This window comes from Podarcis muralis, chromosome 3 (assembly GCF_964188315.1).
Source record: "Podarcis muralis chromosome 3, rPodMur119.hap1.1, whole genome shotgun sequence".
Taxonomy (NCBI): Eukaryota; Metazoa; Chordata; class Lepidosauria; order Squamata; family Lacertidae; genus Podarcis; species Podarcis muralis.
The window spans coordinates 39,687,086-39,700,682 of NC_135657.1; the positions used below are offsets into that span (position 1 = coordinate 39,687,086).

The window sequence follows — 13,597 nt, forward strand, 5'->3', positions numbered from 1 at the left end:
AAGCCAAGGGAGTCAAGAAACAAGGAGACAGTCGGCCACACCCCACTAAGCACCTTTTACATAGCCTTAGTAACAACTAATATTCACCCAACAAAGCTGGGCAACAAGGTTCCCTGTGCACATTCATTGCTTGAAGGCAGAATCAGTGGCATCCAAATTAAAGCAAGTAAGAGTGAGCAGTGTTGAGGGAGGAACTGGCTGAGACCAAATTCAAAGTGGCCTCATTTGATCTGTATCTCCCAGACTAATGAGTGGATTGGAACATAGTCCAGAATTCTGACTCAAACAACTCTGATGTGGTGGTCCCACTTTATTCCTTTCTTTAAACTGGTAACCACCATTAGCAACAGTTTGAAAGTGGGCAGTGGCTGCCTTATGCAGTGAAAACTGTCTTACAAATACCACCTGAAAGTCATGGGATATGATAATGTTCTGTTACTAGCATGAACACTGTACAGAAAAACATGTGGCTGTTCCATAGGTCTGTAGGAACAGCCATCTTTTTTGTAACTCAGTAGAGAGCGATGTCATTCCAGAACACTCCATTCCATCAAGGAGGCATTTATTGTCGCATTTACACTATGCATGGCAAAAATCATTTATAGTCAAAATACATTTTGGTAGGTGGGATTGCTAAAGCCTGCCCCCTTTTTAATTCCCCCCCAAGTGTGTAAAGCTGAATGTACACAAGTTAAATGTGTGTAAGTTGTGAGTTAGCTGTATTGTTTCTTTGCTGCCTTCACCATCAAATAGTAAGCTTGAAGACAGATTGTTGCCTGTATTTCTTAAGAAGAAGAAGAAGAAAAAGAAGAGTAGTTTGGATTTGATATCCCGGTTTATCACTACCCGAAGGAGTCTCAAAGCGGCTAACATTCTCCTTTCCCTTCCTCCCCCACAACAAACACTCTGTGAGGTGAGTGGGGCTGAGAGACTTCAAAGAAGTGTGACTAGCCCAAGGTCACCCAGCAGCTGCATGTGGAGGAGCGGAGACGCGAACCCGGTTCCCTACATTACGAGACTACCGCTCTTAACCACTACACCACACTGGCTCTCACACTTAAGCTTCATGCTATGTTTCCTGCCACTTTCTTCTAAGCCATTTCCCTAACTAGTAAATGGAGCTGGTAAACCAAGGAGCAAAACAGGATCTGCTCAACAGGCAAGAGTGTGGGGGAACTATTGATGCTCTATGAACTATTATACTTTATGTAACCCCTACAGAGTGACTAGGGTTTGACGGGGCACTGGTCATGTCAAAAGGAAACTTGCCAGGGACTCGGGGGGGGGGGCGGGAATCTTTCAGATTTCATCACCGTTCTAACATATCCACTGATCATGAAGAGAAGAAAAGCCATTGCAAGCCTAAACCTCATCAGGAAATGATCTGACCTGAACAAGGAGAAATCACAATCTTTATGCCACATTGAAAACATAAAAACCAAACCTTTGCATTGATGCTGAGGTCCACTAAGATTATTGTTTTCAGCTCCCACAGGAAGATAGTTGAGCAGAAGGATGCTAAGAACAGAATTCCTAATCTGTCCTGATTGTCCAACACAAATTTGAAATAATCCAGGGATTGTGGGAGTATGAGACGGAATCCTTAAGGAGTACAGCAAAAGACAACAACCAACATGACCAAACCCTCAATCCTGTATTGGTGTTAGACTGAGAAAACAGAATGCAACAGCTGAGAGAGGTCAGCTACTTCCAGGCTCATCCTTCCACGTCCAGTAACATAAGCCAAATCAGCATCCACAATCAAGACATAAATCATTGGCGTTTTACTGTTAACTGACCTGACATTAATACAGCAGCATTATCTGACCCAAAATACATATTGGGAGGGAAACTGAGGTCACTGTTGCTGGAAGAAAAACCAGAATGAGGACACGGCTTTAAGATTCTGAATGTCCATCTCCCTGCCTGGCTTGTCCGATACCCACAGCCATGAGTGTCCACTTGAGATTCCTGCAGTAGTACAGCAGAATTATGGCAGCACTGGCCTTAAATATGGTTAATAAACCATTGTTAGCTGTAACCAGACTTTGCAAACTACCTTTTAACCAACAAGTCAACCTGGCAATTCTGTAAGTGAAGTGAAACTTGCAACCCTGTTTCTAAGCCTGGTTTAATAGCTAGCCATGGATATTATCAATGCAGACTAAAGTGCCAGGAAAATTGGAAGCTGCCTTATACTGAGTGAGGCCATGGCCCATCCAGCTCAGTATTTAGGTAGGGGTCTTTTCTATCTCTACATGGGCATGCCAGGGATTGAACCTGGAATGTTGTGCATGCAAATCATTGAGCTATAGCTGCACCTTAAAAAAAATGTTAACTGGGTAAGGGAAAGGAATTCACAAAGGAAGAATGGAATGAGATGGAATGCATGAGTCCATGACATGCTCTTGAGTGTTACATCTGCACTAGGTCTAATTTTCTTCACCAAAGAGTCTTGTCTAGTGGACTTTAAAAGGATTATTCATGTAAAGATAATAAAATTTTGCTAGATTAAGCCCTTCTTTTTAAAATGCAGAACATTAAATTAGAAATAAAAATCTAAAAATGAAAGGAATATAGACACCATAAGGAATTATTCCATGCCATTTTTGCAAGGATTCTCATCCATTAAAGGAGGAGTCAAAAAGAGCTACCTGGAAATTGTGGATGCAGGTTAATAGTTGAAATCCCAGGAGAAAGCTGAGGTTGACCAGGTTTTTCTCGGTCATCAAGTGAAACTAATTCCTAAAAGAATGGTTAAAAATCAAATGGGTGATTATGTGGTTTTAATGTGAGTCTCCCCAATTTTGTAGTGAAATTTTGCTTTGAAAAAATGATGTTTCATAGCAAACTGTGTGTGTTTATATATAGTTTAAAAATAAGAGCAAGCATTAACTCCTTGTAATTGGTTCACTTTCCATTCAGCAGCAGCTCTTGTAGACAATGTATTTTTATCAAAATTTATTAGGTAAAGATAAATCTTCTAAATATATTGATATATACATATAGTACATAAAGCCAAACATACATCTATTTGTAGACTTGTGATTAAAAATAACTTATCCTTGGATATGCACATCTGATTTTAATATGCTTAGATGCAGGAATGCCTCTTACAACTAAGAGCTCAGAACAGGCACACATATACAAATAAAATATCAAACACACACACACACCATCTACACATTATTGGTGCAGTACAGAACAAAGCTTGGTGCATTTAGGACCCATTGCAAACAATGGTACCTCAGAATGCCCAACGCTCCCCATGGCTGAAATCCTCCATTTTGCTGGGTGGACTAATTCTCTTTTAGACTACCGGGGATTGTGTTTTACAGCTGTGTGCAGGGCTGACCCCTGTAATTGTAGAATTACAGATTAAGGGCTGCCAAGCCGATTCAAGGTTTGGGAACTATATCTGGTTCACAACTCAGTGAAAGCTGAAAGAGAATAACCACAGCTCACAAATCACAGGTAAAACTTATGCGTAAATGAGTTACAATGGAGCTCTTATCCTTGATTTCTCCTCACGCAAAGGGGAAGAATGATCTATGGGAGGTAAGTCTGTGGGAAAGGGGTAGAACGTGGTCAAAGAATTGACCTGAGGATCATCTGGTCCAACCCTCTGCAATGCAGGAATCAGTTATGTGTCAAGTGCCTTTTGGGGACATGGCATGTAGCACTGAGGTTCATATAATACATGCAATACAGACAATATGTAGACGTACTCTTGGGCATAGGAAATTGGCACCATCTTTCACAGAGCCTAAGTCTTTGAGGCAAGGAAAGGTGCAATGTCTTTATGTTAGTGCTGGGATGAAACATATACCACAATTTTATAGTCATTCTCTGCATTGCAATCTGGGGAACTATTTTCTGAACTTCTCAAAGGTGTCATGTGATGTTTTAAGAAAATTATTGAGAGGCAACCATTGACACCACTGAATTATTTCACTCTACAAGTGGCTGGGGGACTTTGTTTTCTCCTAAAACACTGTGCTGTATTTGCTAACAATGGCAAGGATCTCATGCCAGCTTCTAACTTGGCAGGACTTCCTAGAACACCCTTGTGACGTTGCTTAATCATATGAGTGTTCCAGAAAAGTCTTGCTGATCTGGAAGCTGCCATGAGCTCCAACCTGCTGCTAGTGAATGTGGTGTTTCTGCTTACATGTTTTAATGGGGAAACTGAAAACTGCTTAGAGACCTTCGTTATTTATTAAACAGTATATAAATCTTGTTAAACAATAGTTTAAAAAACCAAGAACCTTAGGTCATCTCATACAGTAAAATAAAGTGGCACATTCCCTCCTTCACTTTCCTCAGGAATAGAAAGAAGTTCACTGAACTTGTTCCTACTTAGCAATGGACAAAATTCTCATTTTTCCAGTCCTCTATTCTCCACAATATCACAACAGTTTGTGATTTTTAAAAAAGCCTTCGCAAAGACTCAGCTATTTACTCCTAATATACACATTGTTTCTAAATCATACATTGGCTGCACTTGACCAAACTGTCTCTGGTAGACCTACTATCTGGGAAATCAAGTTTTGCCCCATCTCACCTTTATCTGAGAATGCAACCAGTTTGATTGTCTTACAGATTTCCACAAGAACTGAGTCTCAACATGCAATGCACCTACATTGTACAACTCTGGGTTCTGTTGCTTAGGGCAGGCTTTACCTAACAAATCTCAGCAGAAGACATGCACAAGGACTTCTGCTTGCTCAACAGGACTTTCCCTCCTCTGCCCTTGAGCAGTCCCTGAAATTGGCTCTGGAAGGGCCAGGAAAGCCCCCAGAGCAGCACACTTGAGGAGGAGAGGGGGTACTGTTCTGTCTGGCAAGATGAAATGCTTGAGTTGACAGAATGATTAAAGACTGTGATGTTCAATTCCTTCCACAGTATGATGCTAGGTGAGACAAGATTCTTTAGTTTTTAAGACTAAAGCAGAGAAAGTATATTGAAAATGAAGTACTTCAAAGAGAGAGAAATAATAGCTTTATTGTATGATTCTATTTACATAACATATATCATTATATATTGTTATACAGTGGCCTGGAATCAAATTAAATATTAAAACAATAACTATTTTCTATCTCAACTATTATTAAACTGCTAGTGACCTAATGTTCTTTTTAAAACAATGCAGAAACTGGGACTAATCTGTTAATGATTGTTTTATGAATGTATTATGTAATATTTTAAATGCTGCTGAGCATTTTTAAAACAAATGTGTAGCTCAAGGGCACATATTTCTGGTTGCTGCATCTGAAATTGCAAAACTGGGAAATACGCAGAAAAGGGTACCAAAATGTTCAGAGGCTGAGGTAACATTCCTATGAGGAAAAGCTAAAGTGCTCAGGTCTTTTTAGCTTATAAAGAAAACAACTAAGAAGGAGGAGGAAGAACTTAGGAAACTGTTTTATAACGAGTCAGGCCATTGCCTATCTCTGTACTGCCTCCACTGACTGGCAGAAGTTGTGCAGAATCTCAAAAGGGAGCCAGCTGTACCAGGGGTGACAAAGATTAAGTCTGAGGCCTTTGGCATGCGAAACACATCCGCTTGTTGTAGAGCTATGGTTCTTTCCACAGCAATTTAAACGGTTTTTAAAAGGATACAATAAATACACGGTGGTCTATCAGTGACTATTAACCTTTACAGCTAAATGCACATTCCATGTAGCAAGGCAAAATGCCTGGGAATACAAGTTGCTGTGAAGTGGGGTGGGATATAGGGAAGAGCTGTTGCCTTCATGCCTTGCTTGTGGTCTTGTAAAAATCATGCAGCTGTGCTCTATCGCAGGAGTTTTGAAACTGTGGTCCATGGACCACCAGTGGCCTGAGAGATTCATTCAGGTGGTCCACTGCATATGTGCATTAGTCATACTGATTTTTAATTGTGTTTTAATTGCTTCTTTTATTTTTATATGCTTTTTATGCTATAACTGGATTTCTATGGAATGCAAATATATATTAAAATATAATTAAAAAACCATAAAGCATTTAGCACAGTGCATTGCAATTGATTCAACAAGCAGAAAAATAATTTAAGTGTTATGTTAAGACCATCAACAATTTTCAACTGGTCCATGGGAGGAAATACCTGGAAACCACTGCTCTGGTAGAATACAACATTAGACTAAGATGGACTCTTGCTCTGATCCAACAGAGCTAGTCTTTATAAGCCACTATGCTCCAACTAAGGAAATGCAAAACTGAATTGTTCCTACCTTCCACAACTGGTGTGTGAACTTTAGTATAGGTAAAGGGACCCCTGACCATTAGGTCCAGTCGTGACCGACTCTGGGGTTGCGGCGCTCATCTCGCTTTATTGGCCGAGGGAGAAAGCGTACAGCTTCCGGGTCATGTGGCCAGTATGACTAAGTAGCTTCTGGCGAACAAGAGCAGCGCACGGAAACGCCGTTTACCTTCCCGCAGGAGTGGTTACTATTTATCTACTTGCCCTTTGACGTGCTTTCGAACTGCTAGGTTGGCAGGAGCAGGGACCGAGCAACGGGAGCTCACCCCGTCGCAGGGATTCAAACCGCCGACCTTCTGATCGGCAAGTCCTAGGCTCTGTGGTTTAACCCACAGCGCCACCCGCGTCCCATGTGAACTTTAGTATGCCCTATAATGATGAGGATGAAGTAGCAGAGATAGGTAAATATACTGTGGCAAAAACCCTGCATAGTTCCCAAATATTATTTTATGTTAGATTTTGTGAACCTTAACCATGCTGTCAGATTATTTACAACACTTTTATCACCTGATGGCCAATGGAAGGATATGGAATTGCTCAATTTTACATTTTGTTGATCTCTGGGTCAGTATAGCTTCCTAATATTATACTTTAACACTGCAGTTATATGGAAGATTTTGTTGTTGTTGTTTTAACAACTGAATTTAGTTGTACATATGCTGAAGAGCTGTGCTGAATGGGAATGGTGAACTGAGGCCACCAAAAAGTGATGACATGGTTGATATTTTTTTCATTGATACCAATAATTTTTGTTTATGAAAAAAGATTGAATATCGGCATATACTCACCATGTGGATATTAATCAGTGAGTTTCAATTACTATAGCCTCAAAAAGTAACTATTTTCTTCCCATAATTTCCACAATTTCAGGTAAATCTCAAGCTCATTTTCTTTTTACAAATAGGCAAAATTGAACACTGTTTATGTGTTACCTGATCTGGGGCTGCAGTTCCCACTAAAACCAGACAGAAAGAAAAGAAATTAACTACTGTAAAAAGGAAAAGTGTACTGAAACAAATCATTTTTCTACCTTCTAAACCTATTTGTGTGCTCCCTTCCCTATAGCATTAAACTGGGAAACTATAAGAAGTTTCTACTTTACTACACTAAAAATGCTCAGACTTGTCTCAGAGCAAAAGTGTGGCCCATAAGTGGATTAAAACTCACTTTAAGACACATCATTAAAATGGGAATGAAATAGCCTACCTAGTAAGAGTGTTGTGAAGATAAATAAGCATTTGGTGCATCAGAATGCCAAACATATGGGATTAATAACAAATTAGGTTTAAACCATCCAAACTCAGTAGAATTATTTGGAAAAAGCAGGGAGGCTTGTGCTGTTAAGAAACACAGCAATAACTGCAAAAAATTGCGGTACACTGAATGCAGGAACAATTGCTCCTGTAGAACTTGCTAAACTTTGAATTTTGCATATTCAAGAAATAAAGAAGAAAATGATGAAGAGGGAAGATAGGATAAGATCCACTGTAAAAGTAATAATAATACCATTCCTTAAGCTATATACCAAACCTTTTAACAAGTAAAAATACAATGAAGATTACTGAATTCACTTAAACAACGTGACCTTGAATCTGCTGGCAATTTACTGTTTATTGAGTAGATGCAAATGTACAGGCTTGTTCAAAATAACACTATCTTCTTCCCGTTCTATTTAATAGAGAATTAGGCAGAAATCCAGCATAACTTTCTTTTCAATTTTATTTCAGTTTTTCTGACATCCTGGTAGATAAATATTTTATCATTTGAAATGAGATTTAGAACAGCTCAAGGCATGCCTGGCATTATTTTCTTCAAATAGAAACTCCTAGGCTGCAATCCTATGGTGGAAGGGAGTCAAATCTGAAATGCCTGATCCTGTGCTCTGCTAGGCTCAAACTAGCAGGACCCCAATGAGGGCAGAGGAATGTGCTGTGTGTTTTTTGTCCATTTTCAGGCGGCAAATTTCCCTCTCCTTTTATAACTGTTTTCCATCCCACTCCTGAACATGTTTACATTTCTTCCTAGTTTGGGGGTGTATCAGGGATTCAGCCACTTCCCTCTCTAATTTTGTGATGGATGTATCACCTAGTTTAGGCCTAAAACAAGCCAAGTACTTATAGCCTTGGGCATATATAGCAGGATCTTTTGTTCTTTCAGGGGGGTTTTTTGTACAGTGGTGCCCCGCAAGACGAAATTAATTCGTTCCGCAAGTTTTGTTGTCTAGCGAATTTTTCGTCTTGCGAATTATTATTTAGACAAAGGAAACAAAGTCGCGAGACGTTTTCGTCTTGTGAAGCAAGCCCATAGGGAAATTCGTCTTGCGAGGCAACTCGAAAACGGAAAAACCTTTCGTCTAGCGAGTTTTTTGTCTTGCGAGGCATTCGTCTTGCGAGGTACCACTGTAATGGAATCAGGAAAGCCCATTAGATGCCTGAAATGTTTCAAATGACTACTTGGTTCAGTGAAACCCAAACATCCCTTTCTATTTGCTCTGCCTTTCACATTTGTAGGGCCAACACAGCTTCACACACTCAATTTTAATTTTCTGGTCGATATTTGGGACTGACTCATTTGGTTTGGGGATCTTGAAATCATCGGAAGACTTTCTGGAGTTTAGTACAAATGTAGCCCAGTGTATCTTGATTACTTTGGTGGTTTAGTCGTGTCCGACTCTTTGTGACCCCATGGACCAGAGCACGCCAGGCACTCCTGTCTTCCACTGCCTCCCGCAATCTTGATTACTAGAAACACTTGAATATTACTTGTCTTCCCAGCAAAATGGGCAACTGGATTTATGTCAGGGATGCGCTATGTATTTCCACACTTATTGATTGATTGATTTTATAGCCTATCCTTCCCCCTGAAGGAGTCTGTTTCACTAGCTAACAAGATGCAATTTGTTTTTTAGATGTGAAAAAGGGGTCATAAATTTAGCTTGGAGCAGGGCAAACACTGGGCATGTCATGCTACACAAGACCTATCTGGCTATGGGATGTTCTACTGTCCCTTAATACAAATGAATTGGCCTTGGGAAGATTTCTAATAGTAACCAAGAATGTGGACAATCTAAGTTTCCACAATGAAAGCTGAATTTACTGTAAAACTGCAACTTGACTTAATTTTTAAAATCAATCATATGTGTTTAATATGAATAATCAATCAATTAAATCTTCATGTGAATAAGATAGCATTACTTAAGTAAGAAGCATTCAGAGGAAGCATTTGTTCCTATGTAAAAGAGAAGGGGATTGCCCTGTTTATGTCTGTCATCCTCACCACTGGTTAATCCAGGGCAGGCAGAAAGTATATCTGGGTCTACTTCTAGACTTCTGAATGATTTACAGAAAGCCAGCAAGAGTTTTGGATTCTTCATTGTTTAACAATAGCAACACCTTAAATGGTTTCCCACCCCCGCTAAATTAGGTTGCAGAAATTAAGAAAGCTAAGGGGAGGGAAACCAGAAGTGGATTTCTATATGAAATAACTGTGCTCAGGTCTGGGATTGAAATTAAATTTTCTGGGTTGAGCATTTGCTCACAGGCACCCTGGTTCCTTCATTCTAAGTATATATCCTGGCTCCAGCTGGAAGACATCAGGGCTCTAGTAAAAAACAGAAAAAAGACCCCAAAGCCTGAAGTCTGCAAAGCCTTGTTTTAATTGTAACTGATTAATTGATTAATCATTGCAATAATAATTTACAAAGCTGATAAACATTATAAAACCTACTCTGCTCTCTCTCTCAGCCAAGAACCAAAACTTAACAGTATTTAGTACTTCCAAAGCTTCTAAATCATATATTTATTTATTTTTAACCTGACATGCACCCTCATCAACATCCCTCACCTTTTAACAAGTCTAGGAGAAGTAAAGAAGTAAAGAGGAGACAGTTGAAGTGGTCAGCATTGATTTGTGGCTAGCTGTGGTATACATCCTCCCCGGATATTCTTAACTTGCCTTTAAAAGTACATTGACAGAACGGACAAGGAGCATCTGCAATAGACCTTCACCCAAGCTGCTCTCCAGAGGCCAATTCATACAACCCAAATCAATCTTTAGTCATGGGTTAACTTCAATTGGCAAATAGTGAATGAATAGCCAAAGTGTTCATCTTATTGCTCTATCACAGGGATAGCCAATGTGCTGCACTGCAGAAGTGTTGGACTGCAACTCCTATAATCCCTAACAATTGGCTATACTGGCAAGGACTGACAGGAGTTGGAATCCAACAACATATGGAAGGCACCACACTGGCCCTCCCTATTCTATCATACTACTAGACTGATCTTCAGCTCAGCATGAACTATTCATTTCCTATACATTAGGTAGGAGCTAAACATCCCTTTGACTGCATGACGATTGCTTGGTAGTGAAGCTAGGTGAACCAGTTGACACGTGACCTAGCTTCCTCCTGTAAACACTATCTCACATTTAGGCTAAGCTTCTTCCTGTTTCTAAGCTTGCTCCTTACTCCAGTGATTGAAAAGGACAACCCTTTAAAAAGAAAGTATCAAACAAGACATTCAATCATTATTTGCCTGGTATTTACATTTGAATATATGTTACTCTTTTTAAAATGTATCTTTACAGAAAATTTCTGATTAAAAAAAATAAATGCAGCCAATTACGATTTAACGTGGGACCTGAACATAAGTAGTTCAAAAGAAAGCATTTATTTAAACTGTGAACCAGGTAAAATACAAAGTTATTCATTGGAGAGCCACATTATTTCAGAACTATGCAGCCATAAACGAAGTTTCCCAAATTCCTTAGCTATGGAATTGTATCTGTTTGAGTAGCTTTGTTAAACTCTCAGTGTACTATCATCAAAAAGGCAAAAAGGATACTGTAGAAGCTTAAGATGAAAATAACAATTCAAAGAATAGAACTCTCATCTCTGAAAGACAACTGAGCTTTAAAATGCACCATCCTAAGTCAGAAAGATGTCTCAGCCATTCAAAATGAAACTTGCCATGTTCAGGAATGTTATTCTACTTCAAAACAATATATTATGGAATGATAAGGATGTTTAGAAGTTTTGTAGGAAGTTTTGATGCTCCACGTTATGAAACTGACTGTAACTGTGTTTTCTATATTACACATTTTGAATACCCACCTGCAGACCCTCCCCATTTATTGTTCTTTCCACACTCAAGCATATATGGGCTACTCCAGAGGAAAACAGTTTGGAATCACCATAATCATAACACTCCACACAGCCATCTATATATACCTGCCTATGTTCTGTTCACCAATAGCGTGTTGGCAATGCATTTACTTTTGCACATGCGGCAAGCCTTCTGCTTTTCTTTGCTGTTGCACTGATGTTAAGCATGTTAAAAACAGGACATTTTAAAGCAGCTGGTTTTAGAGGCATTTGCGAAAATCATGCAGACTGAGACATTAAAACTGTGAAACCAACATTTAGAAATGCTTTGTGTAAGAAATGAGATGATAAGAGTTTTATTTGGTTTTTTGGAAATGAAAAGATTCCCAGTGCTTAATAGTAATACAACATGATTCTGTTGCATTGTGGGCCATGAACATGGGGTCAGACTAATATTCACTCCCAAGAAATCATCTGAATGCAAGAAGAGATGCACAGAATCATGTGGCTTGCAGGGAGCTAGTCATCCGATGCAGTATCTTGGCCTGAGGGCAGGATTCTTTACAGGGCAAACAAATTCTACACTCTAGACTTGAAAACCAGTTGCTCTAAGAAATAACGCAATGGCATACTTGTTGAGTTGCCCTCAAAAACACATTGTGTTTTATACAAGCACTTCAAATAGCATGAACGTACACACGAAAAGAAAACACATGCACATATTTAGAAATACACTAAACTACATCATGAGATCCTTATCCACTCTCACCTTCTCGCACAGCCACCTCGGGCTCACTTTTCTGTGAGATGGTCAGTGCCTCCACCGGCTCTTCCTTTGCTGGGAGAGGTGGAGGAGAAGTACCTTTAGCAACATGATGAGTAATCTGGGTCTTGCCAATGACAGGTGGCTGAACTCTAACTGCAGGGTGATGATAAAGCTTGTTTCTGTGAGAGCCAGAAACCGTATAGCCCATTCCACCAGGGCAGATTTCCTTAAAAGCAGCTAGATTTGGGATGGGAAAACATTCCTTTTAACAGTCTAAAAGTGCAATACTTTTGACACACTGGCAAATATAATGTAGAAAATCGCTAACATCAAGAACATTTCTAGAAATATTATCTATTCTATATTTAACCAAAATCACAGAATACATGAGAATATTATTGCATAAGTTACTTGAGGGGCTTAATTGGTTGCCCCTAGAAAAAGATTAACCCATTTCACTCAGATGTTTAAATATGTCATGATAGCAACAGAATCTAAATGACTCTAAAGTTGCAATATGTAAATGAAACCATGGGCCTTTGGGGACTTAATGCTAAACCACGGTTTAGTATTATATGAACAAGCCTCAGGCTTTTAGTCTCTTCTCCTCTGTCATGTTTGTAAAGACTGTATCATTTTCACTTTCAATTGAAGCCGAGTTCATCATTAGGGGAAATTCAGTGGGAAAACTTGTTGGTTTAATATGTGGCTAGTTCATACAAGCCAAATTCAAACTATGGTTTATAAACCTGGCTTGTTCATTATACATGGTTTAAACTATCCACAGTTTCCAGAGCTTGGGTGTAATGGGGATCTCTGGTTAGCTGCTGAGCTTTTCCTTGTAACCTCCACAAAGGAGGGAGAGTGGAATATTCAAGCCTAAAGTTCATTCACAGAATGTGAAATCATAGTTTAGCATAATGTCAAACTGGCCCTGGTATAGTAGAATATTTTTTTTATCTGCATTTTGCTATTCTTAATTCAGTACAAAAGCCTAGCATTAATTACTTCTTCAACATTACTAAAGAAGTACTTTATTGTATAGTAGTATCATATAATGTAGTACCACACCTTGTCCACAAATTCTGCTTTCCCTCAAGAAATCATAGACAAGAAATATTGTAGGGTTTAATGATTTCTTATGAATTCCCCTATCTTTTATAAGACTTCTAGGGCCAAAGTACACCTTTGTGTAGCTTACCACCCCATTTAAAAACACACACCAAAAAGCAGCCACTGGAGATTGCAATCAGCACCAGGGTGCAGGTGGCTAACCCTTTTCCTAATAGCCATTTTCCTTCTCAAAATTCCCCTCTTAAGCTGCCTTTCTCGTCAAAATTGGGAAAGGTAGGATGATTCTCTCTTTTTTTGCTTGAGAACAAAATCTGGACCTTATTTTGAGAATAAAGAAGCCAGCAGGTAAGGGTTAGACACACCCACCAGCACATTCTGCTTCTCACTGTAG

The 13,597-nt window shown here is 39.3% G+C and overlaps 1 protein-coding gene across 8 annotated transcripts in view; it reads right to left on the bottom strand.

The window, feature by feature from the left end:
* Positions 1–13,597, bottom strand: part of LTBP1 (latent transforming growth factor beta binding protein 1) — a 185,948-nt gene that overhangs the window by 66,285 nt on the left and 106,066 nt on the right. For 2 of the 8 annotated variants that reach the window (XM_028724280.2, XM_028724279.2), the window contains exon 12: positions 12,136–12,369. The exons of 4 other annotated variants lie outside the window; for them this stretch is intronic. In XM_028724280.2, the coding sequence (XP_028580113.2) occupies positions 12,136–12,369 (234 nt within the window). The remainder of the gene's footprint in view (positions 1–12,135; positions 12,370–13,597) is intronic. 2 more of the 8 variants (XM_077925685.1, XM_077925684.1) reach the window with 1 other exon arrangement.